This window comes from Sinohyriopsis cumingii, unplaced genomic scaffold (genome assembly GCF_028554795.1).
Source record: "Sinohyriopsis cumingii isolate HCF-2022 unplaced genomic scaffold, ASM2855479v2 utg003074l, whole genome shotgun sequence".
Lineage (NCBI taxonomy): Eukaryota > Metazoa > Mollusca > Bivalvia > Unionida > Unionidae > Sinohyriopsis > Sinohyriopsis cumingii.
Window position 1 is genome coordinate 46,389 of NW_028316387.1, and position 22,387 is coordinate 68,775.

At 34.7% G+C, this 22,387-nt stretch overlaps 1 protein-coding gene across 1 annotated transcript; it reads left to right on the plus strand.

The window, feature by feature from the left end:
* Positions 1-215: 215 nt before the first annotated feature.
* On the plus strand, positions 216-17,791 carry LOC149769894 (uncharacterized). Its single transcript, XM_089949691.1, has 8 exons — positions 216-272; positions 977-1,195; positions 2,934-3,094; positions 3,833-4,039; positions 5,124-5,305; positions 7,640-7,814; positions 9,624-15,157; positions 15,492-17,791. Exons 2-7 carry the CDS (start codon positions 987-989, stop codon positions 15,152-15,154), a joined length of 6,465 nt encoding a protein of 2,154 aa, XP_089805817.1. The 5' UTR covers positions 216-272; positions 977-986; the 3' UTR covers positions 15,155-15,157; positions 15,492-17,791.
* Positions 17,792-22,387: the final 4,596 nt, after the last annotated feature.

Sequence of the window (22,387 nt, forward strand, 5' to 3'; positions counted from 1 at the left end):
ACGAAACAATAAAGCGAAACCGGTCACACATTCTACGTGTTGATGTTGTTGTTCTTTTTAATAATGTATATATATGCAGGTAGGCAATGGGTATTTATACAACGTATACAACGGCCAACTGGTTGCTGCTCATCAGGAAATGATTCCGCCCCTATAGTCTTACCACGAAAGACATGCTATTTTATTGGCTAATATATTTTATAAATATGTATCACCTTATTTGTTAGTTCATGAGAGAAGACCAGAGTGGAGTAAGAGACCAAGACTACAAGGTAAGTTACAAAGAATGGTGACTACAAAAAGACAACACACGTGCAACTATTACATTTTGAATAAATTTAGCTTATGATTGTTTGGGTTTTATCATCTGCAGATTGCTTACAATATACTCGTAAACATGTCAAATCATCCTGACAAGAAGACAATGTTCTACTGAGTAAGTATTCATATGAAGTCATTTAAATGAATATCATCGTCGAAGTATTTATAAATCTAGAATGCATTTTCGGGCAGATAATATTTTACACATAAGCTGTGATTGACGTATCCCAATTAAAAAATCACATATCATAATTATTAGTATAAATTTTATATTTTCTTATAAAAACCAGGTTGAAGTACTAATTTAGCAATCACACTCGAACGTTAACTTAGCGGATATAAGAAAGGATGATTATAACTCAGAAATCATTGGTGAGTCCTGATGTTCCATGTGAAGTAAAAAAAATGACAATATATTATTTTGCAACAGTATTTGGAGAATTGGAGAAAGCTATGCAATTCTTTAAGAGTTTGCATTTTTTTTACCTTTATTGTCATAATGTGAATATTCGTTTAATTCTCATCAATGTCAGTCTTTCAAAGAAGTTACACTCTTATTTCCAAACCTCTATATAATGTTTACACTGATTGTCTTGCCGCATGCAGTATGATAACTGTGCATAAATTGCAATAGTCAGTCACATTATATTTTAAGATGGGATTCAATGGATGAAGACAAAACAGTGGCCATTATCGGCATAGGCTGCCGGTTTCCTGGGGCAAGTAACAAGGATGAATTTTGGAAGCTTCTTTTAAACGGCGAAAATCATATCACAGAAGTTAGGAAACACCGCGCAGGATTCGAATCATATTTAGTCTCTGATCCCGCGGACCCAAACAAGAAGCATGCCTATAAAGCGGGTCTCATTGACAGGTGAGTTTTCAAGATTCATAAATTTTAGCGTGCATGTAAAAGAATAAGTTAAATGGCGTGAACTTATTGATATATGAGCATATTGCAGAAATAATAATAATAATAATATAGTTGATCATAACGCTGTTAATGATCGTTTGCAAATCCTTTGAAAGGATTATTGACAGAACATTAAAACACATAAGTCTTAAGATATGTATACTGGTACTAAGGATGCATATATATTTCTAAAATATTTGATAGCAATTACATCTGATTAACGAAGAGATTGATGATTTTGACAGCCACTGCCTCTAGATGGCAGTGAATGACAAATATCGCCATCGCTTCTGCGCCTGGCCAACTTGGAGAAGAATGTATAAGTGTTGGTTGTAGAGACCAAATTAGGATTCAATTTTGTTTCTTCCTCTGGCCAATGTTTGGTAAAGATCTATAAGAATTATTAAAGCTATAGAATTCATGCAAAATGACTGTACTTAAAAGTATTAGACTATGGAAATGATTTTGGCTATATGCAGCAAGCCTTACATTTTCATTTCTCGAAGATGGGGCAACTATTTGAACAAAAATGGTACAAATGGTGGCAAACTGAGGCAAACAATTTGATGACACAGCGTCATTTCTTCGTCTAAGGGACCACTTCGATAATTTGCACTGGAAATTTAGAATAATTGTAGACTTCCAGTATATGTTTAATATCTCAGTTAATTGTTGGACATATGTTATGATTTTATTTAAATGTAACTTGAGGAAGAAACGTCTCAATGATTACTGTAAAGGTATTGGTAAAACTTAAAAAAATTTTCATTTAGTTACACGGCAAATGTTTTATTTTCTCTGGGGTTTTTTTTCGGATAAACAGGCGTAGTATGTGAATGAAATTATGAGGAAATACAATAGCATATTTTCCTCATATTACCGACAGGATGAAGTAGGATGGTTCTATGTAAAGTTAAATATAGATGTTGTAGAAACTTTACTTGTAGATAGAGAATAACTCACTAGTACTTGTCCTGTAGAAATTGAGAACGTAACTGAAATTTAATAGGAAAACAAGTCTGTGGTTCAGCTCCCCTTCCCTATTTGTTGAAAAATTAAAGAGCGATTGTCAACATAAAGACCTTGAAGGACCAATTTAAAGTTTAGTAGAAGTTTGTAATTACATCTTGTTAAAAGTTACTAGAAAAACATGGATAAATAAATGTTCTACAGCTTGGTTGTTAACTTACTAATTGGTGTCGATATGCTTCAGAGACGGCAACGTTCACACCTTAGCTCATTTATTATAGTTAGTTCAGCACAGCAGCGGAAATAAAATCCGTGCATGTAGCTCAGTAAATTTTCATTTGATGACTTATGTTCATCAGAAACGTTCTATTCTTAATATTTTTGTTAAGAGTATTACATTTGTACTGGAACAGCATTGTGATAAAATCCAACCATTGCTGATATTTGCTACTTTTCCCTTCAACAGAAAAGACGTTAAGGTTGGGCAATGACCAGAAATATATTAATGTCATCATTATTATCTTAGGGTTATGTGTGGAGTATTGATTTAATCCTGTTATTAATGATGGATATTTTAATGTTGGTAAAGATATGCCTTCGAATGACATATTAGTGAATACTTGTCGGAAGGGCATGGTGCTAGAATGCCAGTATACAAATACTTTAATTAATTTAAGCGATCTTCATGTCCTCAATTTTGCCTTTATTGCTTTTTCGACATGTAACCAAGATTCGCACAGTGGGACAATAAGGTTTTCGGAATACCAGATGAAGAAGCAAAATGGGTCGATCCCCAGCAGCGCTTTGTACTGGACTGTGTACACATGGCTCTGGAAGATGCAGGAATCACAAGACAAGAGCTCAGTAGAACCAACACTGGGGTGTATATTGGTAATGTTACCTAGACTACTAACATATGTAGATTCGTAAATTATATACGTACACGTTCCCATCAGAAACAATGAAGTAGTCAAAGGTCTCATGATGCGATTCATGTACTTGACTCATTATTATATTCATTATGCAGAAAAGCAGATGCTAAGCAATACATGAGTTGACCAAATAGGCTATTTCATTAATAGAATTGGCCCATATCTGAATTCTTAGAAACAAATATATACATCATTTCCACAAAAATATTGCAAGCAAATTACACCGAGTAAAATGTTTGGCATAAAAACAGCTAATTGTTATTAAGGCAAATGTTCTCCACTATTACTCTGTGGTCTCGCACATGATTATGTAATTTTTGCACACAATCTTGTCGGGAAACAAATACAGACGTTTTACTTAGAAATTAAACACAAACACTGTATACTAAATTATTTAAGAAATTACAGGGTAAACATTACAAAAAATGGCGATGTTAAATAAAACATTTATCCTAGAAAATGTTAACTATGTCACAGTTTATTTGTTCTGCGAAACATGAATAATATATTTTGTGACGATCTATCCTAAAATGCATCGCATTACGTTGATGTTATTTTTAAAATACATCCGTTTCTGCCACAAGTGTAACAAAAGCAAATAATTAAATTTCACAAATGTTTATAGAAAAGGACAGGTGACAAAACATAACACCATTATTGGATTACCAAATTATTTCTGATTCGTTTAATGTTGTAGGAGCAATGAACGACGACTTCAGATCTGCAATTTTAGAAGATGCAGATAATGAAGACAGTAGTTACCTGGTCACAGGGCTTAGCCTCAGTATCATCAGTGCACGAGTTTCCTACATTTACAATTTATTCGGTCCCTCTATGACCATAGATACAGCTTGCTCTTCTAGTCTTGTGGCCATACATCAAGGTTCCTTATCAATAAGAGCAGGTAAGTGAAAACATTACCCATTTCTGTACAAATTGTATGATACACATTGTTTATGTCATGAGATAAACTTAATTGTTTACTTACTTTATATCCAAGGCAAATAATATTTCTCTATGTGAAGAACTGGCTTTTCTTGCTATGATTGTATTCTCTTTATAAAAAAATATCATCCTAATCTCTCACGATCTGCCTGTCTAGCCATCTCTCTCTTTCTCTTTATATATATATATATATATATATATATATATATATATATATATATATATATATATATATATATATATATATTTTAAATCCCCAATAGACCTTCTAAGACATTTGAGTTACTGGTTGTTAGATATCGATGTGACATATATTAACATATAATAATATAAGGAATATTAAACACCATTCGACACATATATTCAGCTCTCTCTCTCTCTCTCTCTCTCTCTCTCTCTCTCTCTCCATAAGTCACATGTATTATTCCCATCACCTTAATCCTTAATAATAAGCATGACAACTTCGATGAAAAATAATACATTAGATAACTTTTGAAGTAATGGCAGATGTACCGTCTTCCTTTAAATATCTTCTCAGCACAGTTTGATGTATTGTAAACGACTTGTTATTTTATTCTTTGCACAAATTGTAGACTATTTATTATTGCATGTTTTTCTTTAAAGTTCTGAAGTATTGTGATTACACATTTATAACAATACAACAGTTTCCTTTTTTACTCAAAAAATAGAACTCTAAGTACTTACCAAATATGTTCCAAACTTAGAAACATCCAAAGACAATAAAGTAAACGTTACTTCTATGTGCCTCAACATGAAGATATTTTTATATGCGTACATATTCATTACATGGATTACCGTTTGATATTCGTTTGTTTCGTGCACTATTTTGGAAGATATGTGAATACCAGTAAAATCGAGTCATCTGTAACCATCAAGGAAATAACATTTTCATGACATTTCAGAGCTTTTTTGTTTTAGGTCGAGAGGAATGGGAGTTTATTTTGTTGCTTTTATTGTACTTTTGTATATCATAACGTAATTGTTGTTATATTTGTCAATATCAATAATCATTTATATGACAGGTGAATGCAAAATGGCAATCTGTGGAGGCGTGAACCTCATTCTTGATCCAAGAATCTTTGTGTCCTTAGCAAATGCGAGAATGATATCACCCAGTGGTCAATGCCATTCATTTTCTTCAAAAGCAGATGGTTACACAAGAGGAGAAGGATGTGGAATAGTTATACTGAAACAATTACAAGACGTAAGTATTCAAATTAATTTGGTTCAGCTTCATAATCTCGATGCATTTTATGAGTTCAATAGATATTGACATTTTAGAGCTTAAAAGTAAATCATTTAATATAATATCAAACCAGACATCAATAAAGAGTCATTAGGCACAAAAATATTTACTAGGAAAAGGAATTTTAATGTTATCTTGTGCTAATAATAAGTTATCAAGTTTAAGTGCTCTTTTAAAATGACATTTAAGTAGACCAAAATTCTTTATAACGTTTCACGGCTTAATAAAAATAGTTCCTTGCTACGCTCTCTTTTCTGATGTCACGATTTCAAGTCAGCGCTATGAGCTATTATTTCGCTATAGGTTTACACGGTATCTGGGTGATAGGTAGGTAAACTTCATAATATGCACCATGTAAGAGAAAAAGACCAAAAGAAGAACAGGACAAAGATTAAGGAATGATGTGAATACTTTGGTGATTATTATGAGTTGCTGACATTTCCTTAAATTAACGAGGCCAAATATAACAGTGATGTGACTCGACTTGCAAGTGTTGAAAACAATATTGATCATGTTATTTAATTTGATGCTTATTAAATATGCCTTCCCGAAGTACAAATAGCAAATTCATATAATGGCATGATCATGCGGGTGTCATTCTGAATAATAATAATAATAACTATTTTGAAAAATATACGCGACAGCCACGGATGAAATTGAACATTGTACGTGGGGGGAGGGGGAGGGGCGTTGTTAACAGGTACATTGTTTAGCCTGTAAACAAATTAGGGCGATTTCCAAAGCAACGGTGGCATTGACAAAATGGTCAGGGGATCCGATGTAATTGTAAACTTTTGGATGGTTTATATAGTTACTGTGCAAGACTTTAAACTTGTTCAACTGAAATTAATATAATGATATTAATCTAAAACAAAAACAATTATGAAACCCATATGAACAAACTCCCATAAATTACGCATAGATTTTCTAGTGTTACTGAAACGTTGCACGCTTTTTAACAGAGATGAATAATGTTTCGTGAATAGTTATAAATTAATAATTTGCTCAATGTCAAATAGTTTTTACTACCTTAAATGTAATATTCGTCTTGTTTTCACTTTTTCTAGTAATAAGACATACTCTATATGTCAGCATTGCCAATTTTTTAAAAGTATTCATCTAGAATGAAAATACCTTTGAAGTTGCCCATGCTGTACAAAAAGGTATCTTTGATGAGTTTTCTGCAGTTTTGTTCAAGATAGCTATATATACATCCTTCGTACTCTGTTTGAACAAATTACGAGTCGTAGTAACATATCATGAATCTGGACAATTCTGCATAGCAGAAAATCCTTACATCAAAAAGCATTGTTCACATTAAAACACCTTAATTACGGCTTCTAAGTGAATTATCGCACTACGTAAAGTATATAGGCGTCAGTATCAAATTCTGCTACTTTAGATTTTAAGCAAGTATTTTAAAAGTTTCAAATATTAATGTTAAATGCATGAAGTACTTAATTATATTCTCATTTATTTCTAATTTCAGTGACAGTCACGTTTAATATTAAAGGTGATCATAATGTAATAAGTCTTTTATTCAAAATATATTTCTTAAAATCAAAATGCATACGTTCAGTATCATCTGCGATCATAAATCATAAACCTTCAGAGGCATATGATAAAATCTGGTACACATAACAATTAGATATATACAATCTTTGTTTTACAAATAATTTATTTTCAAAAAGTTTAACATCAAAATATTAACTGATTTTAGTCCTTATTTGCAATTTTATGCTGAGCATTAGAGAATAAGTCATTCGTTGTAAAGGCAAGGGAAAAGTAGTTTATGCTTTCAACAGTTCCTATTGCACTGATACCATAACACTACACTTGAATATCAGCCATGCCCCCTTACATGAAGTCGATTACTTGTGTTTTATCCATATGTACTGTCTTTTCAAACTTTTTAAAACATTTTTCTAGAGTTTTTGTTAACAATGAAATTGTTTCGCAGTTTTAGAAGGAAAAAACCATATCATGTGCAAAAAAATTACAAAACTCTTTCTAAACATTCCCAAATGTATCTGATAAAGACATCTCGGTAAACGAAAACTATTACATTAATAATGTTTGATCACCGGCTGATGTCAACATACCATAAAGGAGGTAAATATTAACGTGTTATTATGTTTGTGTGCTAACAAAAGAAAACAAAGGTAAAAGCAAAATAAATGTAAAATCTTTTATTGACTTATTATGGTATATACAAAATTATGACCATTTTCTCTGTAGGAATTGGGTTTTTTCTATTACTTGGTACTGTACATTTTTATATTTTCTCTTTAGGCGATAAGAGACGGAGACAAAATATGGGGATTAATAGAAACTGGTATCAATCAAGATGGACATATGGCAACACCAATAACAGCTCCATCGGGAGAGCAGCAGCTGGCACTTCTGCGGCGCATTTACGGCGAACACAAGATCTCTGCATCTTCTATACAAGTTATCGAAGCACACGGTAAGGGACATATTCGAGCTCCATTTTCAAGTTAATAATCACGTGTACATTCACTATGTTGTTTTAATAGTGCACGTACTTTTATTTTTTTTGAATATCGTCTCTTTCCAAAGAGCGAAAAAAGATAATAGCGTGGGATATAAGATAATACATGACGAAAGATAGTAACGAAATATAGTTTGCTGTCTCCGTTTATTGCTGTTGATTAAAAATATAAACATATACATTCCAAAACTTTAAAAAGACTTATGTCCAATTCATTTGTTATTTTTAGTTGTATGGTATCTGTCATAACAATTTCATAAATTTCTCCATAAGACTTGTATACTCATATCTATAGCAAATTCATTCATGCGTTCACTTAAATGAGGATAAAATTTATACGGGCATTCATTGCTTATTACAATACGATATGTATAAGAACGACTGTTTTGTGTCTTTGTCATGAATCAGAGAGATACTGTGGAATGAGTTTGAATACAAATCTCCTTATTTGAACTTTACATATTATAAACAGAATCTGCAATAAACGCAGTAAAAATAAAATTATGTTCGGGTTACATAGCGAATTACCAATAAACTATGCACAGTTCGATTGGATGGTTTTCTTTCTGTCAGCTATTTTTGACCGTTTATTCTTATGATCATATGGCTTTTCATTTTGTAGGACAACACTACAATATTATTTAGGAAATAATTGCATATCTTGTACGATACAATGATAAGGTATAGTTATTTAAGGAAGAAAATATTTAAAGTGATTAGGGATGTTTCACGATGTGAAATTTACTTTGCGCGGCGCTGCTATAGAAGAAACGATCATAATGTTTGGATATTGTCCATTTGCTTAGACAGAGACCACTCCAGGTATACCAATGAAGTTAAACATTTTGTATATGCATTACGCAGATAGCCTGATTATACTGTGCATACTATCAAAGTAATGTTATAATTGTTTTATTGTGTGGGGTGGGTGGGTGAGCCTCTATGACTTTGAAATTCGCAATATCAACGATCTCGTCGCGATTCCATATAAAACCGTTTAAACAAACCCATTGCATTTGATAAGTACACTTAAATGCATACGAAAGTGACTGGATTAGAATCCTAGATCACTTAGGTGAATTTGAGCTTGTTATGTTCTTTCAAACTTAGATGTTGTCTTTGAAATTTTTATCGTAAGTGTTTTAGCATAATTAATGCCGAAACATTGACATGTGTTAATGGAATATGAAAAATTGTTCATATACAGTTATTGATGATCTAAGCAGATTTTGATCTATAGATTTAGGCTCTAGTGGTGAGGACCTTGTAATGATATTTAATCAGAAATTGCTGGAGCTGATTCTATGAAACTTGGAAGACCTGCTTATATCCATATATAACTGTCCCAATTCAATTACTTGGCGATTTAAATTAATTGTGCAATATAGTTTGGAGTTTGGGCAGGAATCCATTGACGTTTTGCATACCTCGTATGGTTGGTGTGTGTTAGACACAAAAGAATAGTTTCTGAGCCTGTACTTTTAATTCAACTTATAATAATAATGAATTTTTCACAAATTATAACGGCTTCCATTTAAGTCTGATAGCTACTAGATCGACGTTAAAACAGTGTATATATTTAGGACTCAGATGGTTGCGATTAAGACAAAGCAAAAGTAAATCTTTCTTATATTGAAATACTTTGTCGATATGTCATGTCAGCACTGTTGAACAACATTCCCGCATCTGCATAAAGAAAGTGTTTGCTAAGTAGCTCGGAAACTTAGCACTGCAACTTGAACATAAATTTTGTTTGTTTTGCAGGGACAGGCACACCTGTTGGGGATCCAGTTGAGGCCAATTCAATAGGAACATTTTTTAATGAAAATTCTTCATCAGACATAAAATACATCGGTTCTGTTAAGTCAAATATTGGACATTTAGAGTCTGCTTCAGGCGTTGCCGGCTTGATTAAGATTATTCTTATGATCAAAAATGAAACTATTGTTCCATCCTTGCACGTAAAAGAGGAAGGTTTGAATGTCCGGAACAATTTGGTAAAAAATGGACTGATTGTTCCAACAGAACCCGTGGCATGGCCATCGCTGAACGGCAGAGCGAAAATGGCGTGTGTAAATAATTTTGGCTTTGGTGGGACAAACGCGCATGCAATTGTTTCTGAGTACATCGAACAGTCAAAAAAAGACAAACGTTCGCTTGAGAAAATCGATGAACCCGTCATAGTTTTGTTATCAGGTACCAGCTTAGAAGGATTATATCATAATATAAGCAAAATGATCGAGAGGTTAGATACTGTATGCTATAATATGCATGATCTTTGCTTTACGTCTGTTTGTAAACGAGAGCACTTTCCAGTACGGGCAGGATTTGTTGCAAAAGATCAAACTGAGCTCGCTAAGAAATGCAAACTCTTCCGTGAAACGTGGAGCGAAGCCTCGGACAAGAAAGTGGGAAAGAAGATTGTATTTGTTTTCTGCGGTGTGGGTACCGTGTGGCGAGGAATGTGCTCGAAGCTGTCAGAGAAAGAAGTGTTTGCATCTACACTTTATGAGATTGATAGACTTTTGAAAGTCCATGCTGGTTGGTCAATTGTGGACAAGCTGATAAGCGATGAAATAATGACCAACCCACTGATTGGTCATATCGCAATTTTTACTTGCCAAATATGCCTTTTTGAAATGTGGAAATCTTTCGGTATCCTACCTGACTGTATTGTTGGCCAATCCGTAGGAGAGGTTGCTGCATCCTACGCATGTGGGGCGATCAGTCTGGAGACTGCTGTAGAGATCATCTACAAACGATCACTTCACCTCTTGAATGCAACTGGCGGGAAAATGATGGTTATCAGTGGGGTAAATATTAGCCGTCTAGAAAATATGTGCCAGGCAAATAATGTATCCATCGCTGTACGCAATAGTCCAGTGTCAGCTACAATATCAGGGGGTATAGAAGGAATCAGATCAATTACGAACGAAGTGGCTCATCTTCAAAGAAATGGAAACGATATCCAGGTAAAAGAGTTGCTTACCTCTTGCGCATATCATAGCTGCCATGTGGATGATGCTAAAGCCAGCTTCATGAAGTCTCTGTCAAAGATTGAGGGCTGTAGGCCAAAAATACCTATTGTGTCGACAGTTACTGGGGATTATCTTGAAAATGAGGATTTCTCCAAGGCAACATATTGGGGAAGAAATATTAGGTCAACAGTAAAGTTTTATGAGGCTATTAAAACATCAGCACATGAGAACGGCAAAACAGTATTTATAGAAATTGGGCCTAGTCCAGTTCTGGCACCGCATATTAAAAATATCTTACCTCAGAACCAGGCATTATGTCTTCCATCGATGAAAGCGGGAGATGACGCGATATCTTGGAGACAATCACTCGTGGAGCTTTTTCAGATAGGATTTAACCCCAAGTGGGAAAAGATCGTTCAAAGGACAAACAACCTCACAGACATTCCACAGTACTATTTTGTAGGTAAAGATTTGAGTCCTCCTAATGGCTTCGTACCTTTTACCTCTAACAAAAGAGAGAATTCTCACCTTTACATAAAACAGCAAAAGCAACGGGATAGCAAGGACCACCAATACAAAATAAAGCTTGAAGGGCAAGAAGTTGCATTTGTTTCAGAACATTTTGTAAGGGACTCTGTAGTAGTTCCAGGTGCCCTCTTTGCTGATATCGGATTTGAAGTTGGCATCTTTCAATTTGAAAAATCACTGCAGGATTTAGAAGTGGAACTGGAGTTCCTCAAGGTCCTGCCAATGAGTACATCGGCTACAACAGAAATTTTAATATCAGTTGAACAAACAACACATTCTGATGGAGTCCGTTATTATAAGTTTGAAGCAATAAGTCAAGGAAGTGTTCGAGCCTTGGGAAATGTACGAATGGGATCTGAGAGATGTTGCAAACGTTTGGACATTTCTGATATAAAATCTAAATGTACTCAACGTATTTCCAAGGAAGACAGTTACAATAAATTAAGACAACTTGGATTCAAATATGGGGAAAGTTTTTCGCTGTTGGATGAGTGCTGGGTGAAATCCGGAGACGTTTTAGCAAAACTTAAAGTTCCCCAGCGCATTGTGCCTACATTAGCTAAAACTCATATTCACCCAGTCATCCTAGATGGAATGATGCAAACAAGCGTGTTTGCCTTGAACGAGAAAGACCTTCCAAGATATGAACTCATACAAGCTTATCCAGTAGGCATTAGCTGCATGAGGATAATGAAGTCTCCACGTGATCGTGAATTTTTTTCATACTTACACATAACAGACTCCACGGTTAAAGAATCTCTAATTGAGATTCATGCCAATATCTACCTTCTTGATATAGATGGCTATCTATTGGTTGAGGCTAGAAACTTAACAGTTTTTGGCAAATTACCGGGCATATTCACTCCACGGGAACTTAAGTATGTTGCAGCAACGAAGCTGTGTGAAAACCCGAATGCTGTCATCACAAAGGGATTGAACAATATTGTGTTGGTACATACTGACAAGGTAACCCACGACAGCATCTTTACAGACCATCTAAACACGTTATCGATCCAGGCAAAGTCGACTGGCGACAAATTATCTGATCTTCTTTTGAAAGCATCCAATGCAAAGTGGGGAGGAGTGGATCATATTTCAAGAGTCATCTACATGCCCGCTTGCTCTAGTTTTGACGCTGAAGCGCTAGATGGACAGTGCATAATGACAGAGGTTAAAAATAACTGTCTTATCTTTATAGAAATAATCAAGGCCATGAAAGATCTTCCACAACAACCACCAATCTTTGTCATCACAGAAAATACACAAGGACTTATACGATCAGAGAAAACCGCAATTAACATTATTGGGTCCGAAATGTGGGGATTTGTAAGATGTTTTCTTAGAGAAATGGTATACCTGAATGTATATTTGCTTGATATAGTCTGCTGGAAAGAAAATGTGTCACTTGTACAGAGTATATTGTCACAATCAACAGATTCACTCATGACCTTTCCTTCAGAGATGATCATAGATAAAATGAAACTTTTTGTACCTCAGCTTCAGTGCGCACCTACCACAGAAACGGAGAGCAGGACGAGGACAGTTACTTACAGATCATTTGAGCAGGTTCGTCTAAAAACACGACACCAGTATCCTTATCTGGATCCTTATCTCATTCCTAGCAATACCTCCCCAGAACAGGTTAAACCTGGTTGGATCAAGGTTGAAGTTGAGACAGTTTACCTTCAAGACACGCATGGTCAGCAGCCATCATTTTTGGACATAAACGGCTCAAACGTCGATACTGTCGACAACGGGAAGCATCCAGTTGTGTCTCGAGAGTTCACTGGATACATACAATATGCTGACGTACAAAAGTCCTCATTCATTGGAAAATTATTTCGCCGGTGTCAATCAGAGATCCTGCCAGATAACGAGGATTATCCCTCCAAGACAAAGGTGATCGTCTGTTATCCTATAGAAATAGGATCATTTGTGACGGTCCCGATATCTTGTGTAGTAAGGAGAGTTGACATACCAAATTATTTTACTGGCAAGCTCACGTATGCTCTTCAAGCTTGGACGCTTCTTCAACTTCTTCCCAAGCATCACAAAATTGTGGTGTTTATTGATAAAAATGACATAAAAAATATATATATGTCAGATTTGGTTAGAAGTAACAGGTGCAATGTAGACATCATTGATCTAAAGCATCTCGTGAAAGAAAATGCTACTCGCAACAGATCAACGACCGCTGTTCTCCTGACGGCTTTGGAGCCAGAACAAGAACAATCATTTCTTTCACACCTGCAACGTTGCCGACAGCTCATTTTTATAAGGAACCACTTGCCTCAGAATGTCCAAGATACGATAAAACTACAAACACATACGAAATGTGTCTGTCTGAGAGAAAATGAAATCTTCACTGAAGAAAACATCCGCCGCCTTCTCCCCAAAGTAATAACCTGGCTTCAAGAAAGCAAAACGCATCAAACATTAGAAGGTGGTTTACAGTATTCATTGCAGTATCCAGTTCTTGACCTGAAGTCAGATTCAGGAAAAGGCGCGTTGAAATTAGAACTGGAGAAGTCCCAATTATTTGACAAAATGTCTTCTTACATAGTTGTGGGTGGATTGACTGGACTTGGTTGGATTCTTGTGAAACTTATTGCAGAGATGGGTGCAGGTGTTATTGCAACCTTCTCAAGACGAGGCAATTTAAGAGAAAAGGACAATTTGATAAGGCAGATTGAGCAAAGCACTGGTTGTGCAATTATTTGTCTTAAAGCTGATGTATCTGACATGAAATCGTTAAGACAAGCTCTTGCTGAACTGAATGCTCAGTTTCCTAGGCATGCCATCAGAGGAATATTTCAAGGGTCAGGTGTCATTGACAGCACTTTGTTTCTGAGTATGAAAAGCGAGAATTTTGATTCAGTTATGCTTTCAAAAGTTGCTGGGTCGTGGAACCTTCATCGTCTCTCTATGACTCTTCCTTTGAACTACTTTGTACTACATTCCTCAATAACAGGGGTATTTGGAGCAGGTGGTGATAGCAACTATGGTGCGGCAAATACCTTTCTGGATACCTTGGCCATCTACAGACGTAAGAAAGGTCTTCCTGGACAAAGCATTGCCTGGGGTGGATTGGCTGTCGGGATGGCAGCTGGAAGCAAGTTCGCAAAGAATTTTGAAACCAAGGGTTACCTACGTCTTGATGAAAATCAGATAAGGGAATGTTTTCTTCATGCTTTAATGCAGGATCTTTCACATGTAGTATATACAAAGCTAGATTGGTATCTTATTGCACTCGACCATAACAAACCGGGTGCGAATAAACTTGCATTCAAGATCGACCCTATTTTAAAAAGGCTGAATCTGAAACCCTCTGAGAAAAATACAGAGATGAATAACATACCATCCATAAATTGGGAAGAATTTTGGAACTCGGAACAGTCTGGAAAACTAAAGATTATTACAGAGTTTGTTTCTCTGGTGATGGCAGAGGTTTCGAACGTAGACGTATCTGATCTACGTATGGAGACGGTGCTTGCAGATGGCGGTATAGATTCACTATCTGCAATTCATTTCACAAACATTATATCGGAAATATTCAACTGCAAGGTCCCGATAGCCTTAACAACGGCTCCAGATACAACAATTAAAGTTCTTGTCGAGTTCCTCGCGGAAAACATAGATAAAAGGAAGATAGTTGAATCCGAATCGGTATTTATTCCAAGTATTGGTCACCAAACAGTTATTGGAGTATCCATGTCTGAGCGAAGTGGAGTTACATATACAGACTCTCGTTTTCTAGCAGACGAAGAAACAGTCTCCACCAAATTATAAAGTGCAAGTATAAGTTTTACCTCAATCATATCTTCAGTGTAAACATTAATCATCGAGTTAATATGATAGTTTTAGTCTGTTTTTGTACATGACGACTTATAATCAGTACATGGTATTGTTGTTAGAAGCTAACCTAGCTAAATTCCTTTATATAATTTATTTTGACTAGTAGATATCAAATATGGTAACATTGTTTCATTGATTAATATTGATTAATATTTTCGAACTTCATCTAAATTAGGTCATTAGTTCTACAATATTAGTTTATACAGCTGAATATAGTCTCAATTACTATATACATCTAATTCCATGTTCCATTTTCATTTTATTTATGTAGGTATAGACGAGAAATAATGAGAGCAGAGACTGCAGGTCCGAAAACAAAGTAACAATTAAGTTACTTTGTTAATCCTAAGAGAACGTGTTTGCTCATGATAAAAGTAAAAGTCATAAGCAAGACATGAAACTTCGACTCCAGCTTTTCGCATTCTTTGATTTCTTTTCAAAATGTATGACAATTGTACTTTGTCTCATGATGTTTGGATTCTATAACATGTTGCTAATTTGGAATTTATTGTGTGTGAGAGTGTGTGAGTTGTATTTTAACGTAGCTTTAACAATTTTTCAGTCATATCGCTAAGATGTCTGCTGTGCGTCAGTTTATAGTGATGGTAAGCACTGGGGCATTATGCCGCAGACATGTAGCATCCTGTCCCACCCAGTCACATTATCCTGACACCAGGCCGAACAGTTCTAACACTAACCTCTTAATGCTGATCACCAAGCGATTCAGCTGCTAATGCCATTTTGATAAGTCTCTGGTATAACTAGGCCGGGGAAATCGATTTGTAGATACGCAAACTCTTAAACTATGTAGACACTTAAATCAAACAAGAGATAGACAAAAATACAGAAAAATGGTTGAGAATGAAAGATAGATGAGAGATGTCCTGAAGGTAAGCCTAATGTCATTAAAAAAAAAACTGGATGCTAAAATCGATGTCAATTAACTTGTACCATTGATTCCATTTTACATCATAATTAACCTGTACATCAAGGAATTTCACTAAACGGATGGATCGATTACAAGGAATGGTGAAGACACAAAAGAAGGGGTTGCTTAATGTTAGACTGAAATGATCTTAAATGAACAAAATAAGTGTAATGTTCAATTGAACTAATAACAATGTAACTCTCCACACCCCACATCATGAACAGATTCTAATATTTTCGACGCTAAGTTTAAACAACACAATGGTACCTTTTAGATGATTGGTAAAATTTTAAATGCCATTCAGGTAGTAACCTTGTTCTTCGTTTTTTCAAACCAACAAGCTTAATCTTAAACAAGAAAATCTGTGTTTTAAAAGTAGATGGTATATTTTGGACATATTGTACTTAGACTGTTTTATCTCCTAGAACAAATTTTATTATATGGCGCTTGTTTCAATGAAGAATAAGCAGATACAAAAATTTATCTCTCATACCTCATCACATTTCCTCATTTTATTGTTATCACGTTACTTTAAGTTTAAAAGTCGCAAGTGGTAATTTCAAGGAAGCTCTTTCGTAGATCTAGGATGGAATCATTCAGTCATCCAAATGAAGATTCACTCTTTTAAAGAATTAGATATGGTAAGCGGTCTTATGAAAATTATGTCTTTATGCGTGTTTGTGTGTGCATGAATGTAGAACATGAAGGTTTTATTTTGTCGAAGCAAGTAGAGAAAAGAGCCGTGCCTACAGATGAAGAACAGTAACTGACCAGGCCAAACTGATTGCATGATTAAAACCCGTAATCGTCAGGTCGCTAACAACTTACCCAATGCGCATTATCACGAAAAGTAGAATAGTTTCACTCTGAGTATTAGTAATTTTCTATCTACTATTATGGGATAAATTGAGCTGCTATGTTGATACACAACATAAATAATGTGTTCGTTGTGAATATGAGAAATATGATTCTACTAAAAGAACAATCGATACGAATGAGAAAATGCCACCTAATCCATGGAACCGCAATCTAAATTATTGTCATATAATCTGATACAAAAAACTATACCATTCATAGGCACATTTGATGCTGCAATGCCATATCTTTTATCATGACAAGGGACGTAATACTTTTGCAAATATGAAATTGAATGTTCTCTTCTGAATAACAACTAATGTGCATCAGGTTATGTGAATTAAATTTGAGCATGGTCTCGAATTTTAATTCTGATATCCTGTGTGTGAAATGTAGAATTTTGTGCAACGTTCGTTGAATTAGCTTTCGATGCACCTTTAAATGTGTTGCATTGGAAATTCTTTTTATTCCTATGGTAAAGGGATTGTATGCAATTTGAGCATAATGGCTGATTGTTTTAGTGTTCTAGTAATAATTCAATATATAATATGTACATGAGATATAAACCAAATTCAAGGTTGATATAAACTTGATGAAAAGATTATACTTAGCTGATTGAACATTTCTTTAAAAATATAGAAAAGGTGATAATCTTCCAAATAAACTTACGCATCTTCCTAAACGGAAAGAGTGTGACAATACAACTTTAATGTAGTTTATTTGTAATATTCTTATATACAAGTGAGCGTATTTGGCACCAATTTGCAATAAACAAATTACGCGCAACAGCTTCTAGTTGAGTTTTCGGTATACGGTTCCAGTATACATGCACACAAGATTCCTTTGAGGAACTTTTAAACCATAGCTAGACTTGCTCTCTCTCTCTCTCTCTGCGTTTGTTTGCCCGCTTGCATTTTTCTGTGACTGACATTCCTTGTCATCTTCCTAATACGTAAAAAATACCACCGTTGCCTCTCCGATAACTGCTTCAACCTCCATATTTAATGACCACAATTTTTTAACCATTCTCTTATCTTCTTCAACATTTTGTTCCTTTTAATCCTTTATCTCATAAAAACGTAGAGACGGAATTTTTCTTAGTAGGTCTCATTTCTGCTGCATGTGTTTCCTAGCAGATCTTTCCTCAATACCAAACTATTTAAATGTAGTGTTCAAACTTCACCAAATGCTCTCTCCTCCCCTCTTTGTCTCCGTCATTTAAAAAATCTGTATCTATATCCATGCCATAATATAAAGCCTGAATTTTTATTGTGACATGTTATCCTGTTTGTGCAGCCAGTTCCTCTTTATTACATCACGAAACCAGACACTGCTAGTAAAACACTTTCCCGCGCCCTCTTCCATCCATATAACCTACTACTTTGCGTGGCGAAATTACATTCTCATTGTCCTTTCCATATAGTATATAACCGAAGACCAAAAATGATGAAAGGTTTAAAAATTTTAATGCATTCCTATTGATGATAACCCCATTCTTTGTCACGACGAAGCTCTAAACAAATACAATGACTTGTATTATTTTCTTTTACATAACTAAAACATATTCTTTTTACCTATGTATGTATATATATATATATATATATATATATATTCATTTTCTCTATTTCCATACTCCGGACCTAAAAATAGAAGTCGTTTTGTACAAATAAATCTTGATATTGATCCCTTGTATATTAATTCAGCAGAGTTCTAGCAATTTTGAAGCACGTTCGCTCTCTATAAAAGTGACTACATGTGTAGTTTCTTTTAAACCCCAATTTCTACACTCTTTCTCTCTCTCAAACAGCCACACGCATGCATAACATACAAAGCTGCTTTTTTATGATTTCTTCATTTTATCTGCCCCACAAGTTTGAAAACAATCAAGCCATATGTACACATTATAGAATTATAAACTGTTTAAAATAAATTATAGCGTTTTTCTGTTCTTGTTTCAACTTTGTTTAATCTGCCCAGTATACTGCTTATCGAACTCTAAATTATCTTTATCCCCATCAAGCCATTCCTATTGATGATAACCCCATTCTTTGTCACGACGAAGCTCTAAACAAATACAATGACTTGTATTATTTTCTTTTACATAACTAAAACATATTCTTTTTACCTATTATATATATATATATATATATATATATATATATATATACTTTAAATATCAATATTTATTTGAATAAAAAACCCAGAATCTTCATATATATATATATATATATATATATATATAGACACACACACATCGCTTTTATTGCACGTAATTTTTCATTCATTTTCTTCCAGCATTTAGTCTTTTTTCCTACTGGTAGTTTTTTATGATATGTGTACCTATCCAGCAAAACCACTCGAAGTCTGCCTAAACCTTTGAAAACTTTTCTTCGAAATGTTCTCTCTCTCTCTCTCGTTTACTTCATGAGATTGGAACCTAGTAGTAGTAATGGTATCAGATAATGCTAATAGTAATAGCAGGTTGTGGTTTGTGCATGAGAGGCAGCAGCAATAGAATTAGTAGCATATGGTAGTTCTAATAATAGTAGGAGGACTAGAATGGGGGAGTGACTTTAGACGAAGCAATAGCAGCGTGGAATAGAAATAGCTCCTCGCCAAGTAATATAAGAAGGTGACATTACATTTGGCAATTTCGTGCGTTTAAAACTGCCAACTTTTATATACTTGTAAGTTTGTCTTTTTGTTCTTAACTTTCTGATCATTTGTTCATCAGTCTATATCTAATAAATGCAACCCCATAACTGCGTAAAATTATGACATCGATTACTAAAAATGGAAAAGTCAATGCTACTCAAAATAGAAACTTTTAAACGACCTCGTCTGCAAAATAGCTCCACGGAATAAGACTAAATGTTGACTGTCATAGAGGGCTTATACAACTATTGATGATATGAGATGTAGTGTTGTATTTGTATTGTTGCATCATTACTATTCACATAACACTTGCATGTAAAACAAAGTGTTCTTACCATTGTTCATTTTGATGCCTGAGTACCATATTTTGTACCCAATCGTATCCTTACCAATATTACATCAGATGTACAGTAATACCTCGAACATTCGCGAGGTTAGGTTCCAGAACCAGTCACGGATCAGAAGGAATCGCGAATGTTTGGTACGAGTCACTGAAAATGCTAATAAATGCTTATTTCTAGGGTTTAAACCCTAAATATGACCCAAATCATGCTCCCAAAGCACTTTAATTTCATTTAAAAGTTAGCTTAATACATTACCCTTAAAAAGAGAAATAAATGGTTGACGTAAAAATAGAGTACAGTATCGCCTAATGGGTATTTGCCACACTAGCGCATTTACTGTACGGTACATGTATACTAATATTACCTCTATACTAATTCATTGGCTGCCGTTTTCTTTTGCACTCAGAGTAAGGTAAAACCAAGTAACGAATGGGACTGTAAACTTAATGACTAATGTTTTCTTTGTCATTGTCAGGAAGGTAAACAAGGTAAACTTCATACATGTATGTCACAGAAGTCATATAACGAAGGTACAATTCAATAAAATAAAGAAAACATGTTCGTAGAGGGTACCAATGAAAATTTCGTGAATCCGTGAATTCGCGAATCCAGAAACGCGAATGCACGAGGTATTACTGTAATGTACCAGTCTCCACAGATCTACATGGGTGAATTTTAGTCTCCGACATTAAATGCTAATACGGACATAAATTACTTCAATGTTATACTATTATGTTAGCGATTAAGCGTTGTCCTATCAGCCTATTTCCACAGACCGATGCCCTATAAAATGAACCGATACAAAAACACTTGAGCAATGCATATTTTTTAATTAACTTTCATAATCATTTTATGAATAAAAAAAATAAACAGCTGTAATGATAGCAGAATTACGAAATTTTATAAAATATTAAAAATATTATGACTTAATTACAACCGTTGAAATCCACAAGCAGATGTTATGCTTCTTTTAAGTCTTTCTAAGTCGTATTGTATCATTAAATGCAATGAGAATTCCATAAAGTGGGAATTTGGATATAATTCCAAGAAAATAACATTATAGTAGTCAACGAGAGCTCATCTGACTACGACGAAATTCATAGGCAATAGCTCCTGGTTACATACGAGCATAGGTTCCCTTACACAGGGAATTTATGCAGAAATTTAATGTTAATATTTAACTCTGTACCGGAGAAAGATGAGACTGTTGATATTCATGTACCGATAAATTGTAAAACATATTGTAAGTATTGAGCATTAACTGTCTTCAGACGAAAGTTGTTGAGAAGCCGACTTAATCTATTCATGCAGTTGTAGCCCCGCATCCCCACCAACTTTGATCAGTGGTTGTCGGCAACAACACAGCACCAGAAGAAGAGACGGATTATCTCTTCGACGGATTGCAAGGGTTTGATACAAGCTGAAACAATACGAATAAATGCCCTATTATTTATGTTTCAGGAACAATAATCCAAGCATTCACTTTTTGCTTCATTCCGTGTGCTCTGAAGAATCCATAATCATGGCAGAGTGATCGATAATTTCACTCTTTTTAAAAATTGGGCACTGTGGAGTTATTTGTTTTATATACCACTGGTGCTTTTATTTACTCATGTTCAAAATAAATTAATAACCATGTATCTTTTATTTACTGGGGTCCAGATTTGGTTTATATTTTGCCGGTTTCTATTTATTGATGACTGTAAGTCATGTGATCTAGCCATGCTGAAGTTTAAGGCTTTCACTAACGGCAAACATGTATACAGTTTATGTGATGAGTGGAAACACAATAAATATTAACTTTATAAGTCAGCTCTGAACCAAATATGTTAAATATGTATGGATTAAGCTGATGGCTGACTGACGATGTTGGAATGGGATTACACTATAGTTTGTTCCACGTCTAATCTCACATTTGACCTAATCTGTATCTCAGTACATTTTCAGGTCAGCGTTATTAAATGTAGCTAACAATACCCAATTCATTTTAAAAACTTCATGTGAAATAAATTAGCTACAATTAGCTACATTTAATTGTGTTGACCGGATAATTCACTGAGTTACTGATAGAATAAAATTCACAATGCTGTGTGGAACGATATATGGTGACATTGTGTAAACTTGTGACTGTCTATTATGATCGCAGCTCCTGTAAAGAACTGAGAAACATTCATTTTCTTACTCTAAAGTTTTGTTTACAGAATAATTTTCTCCATTATATGAAAGGTATGAACCATGTATTCATGAGATTGTTTGATTAGCATTAGTATCGGTAAAATGTGGTCTTGTACCAACATTTTCCACCCCTGCCGGCAGGAGTTACTGGTAGTAACGCAACCCTAGAAGATCCTATGATATGAGAGTGTTCAAGAAACAGTCATATGG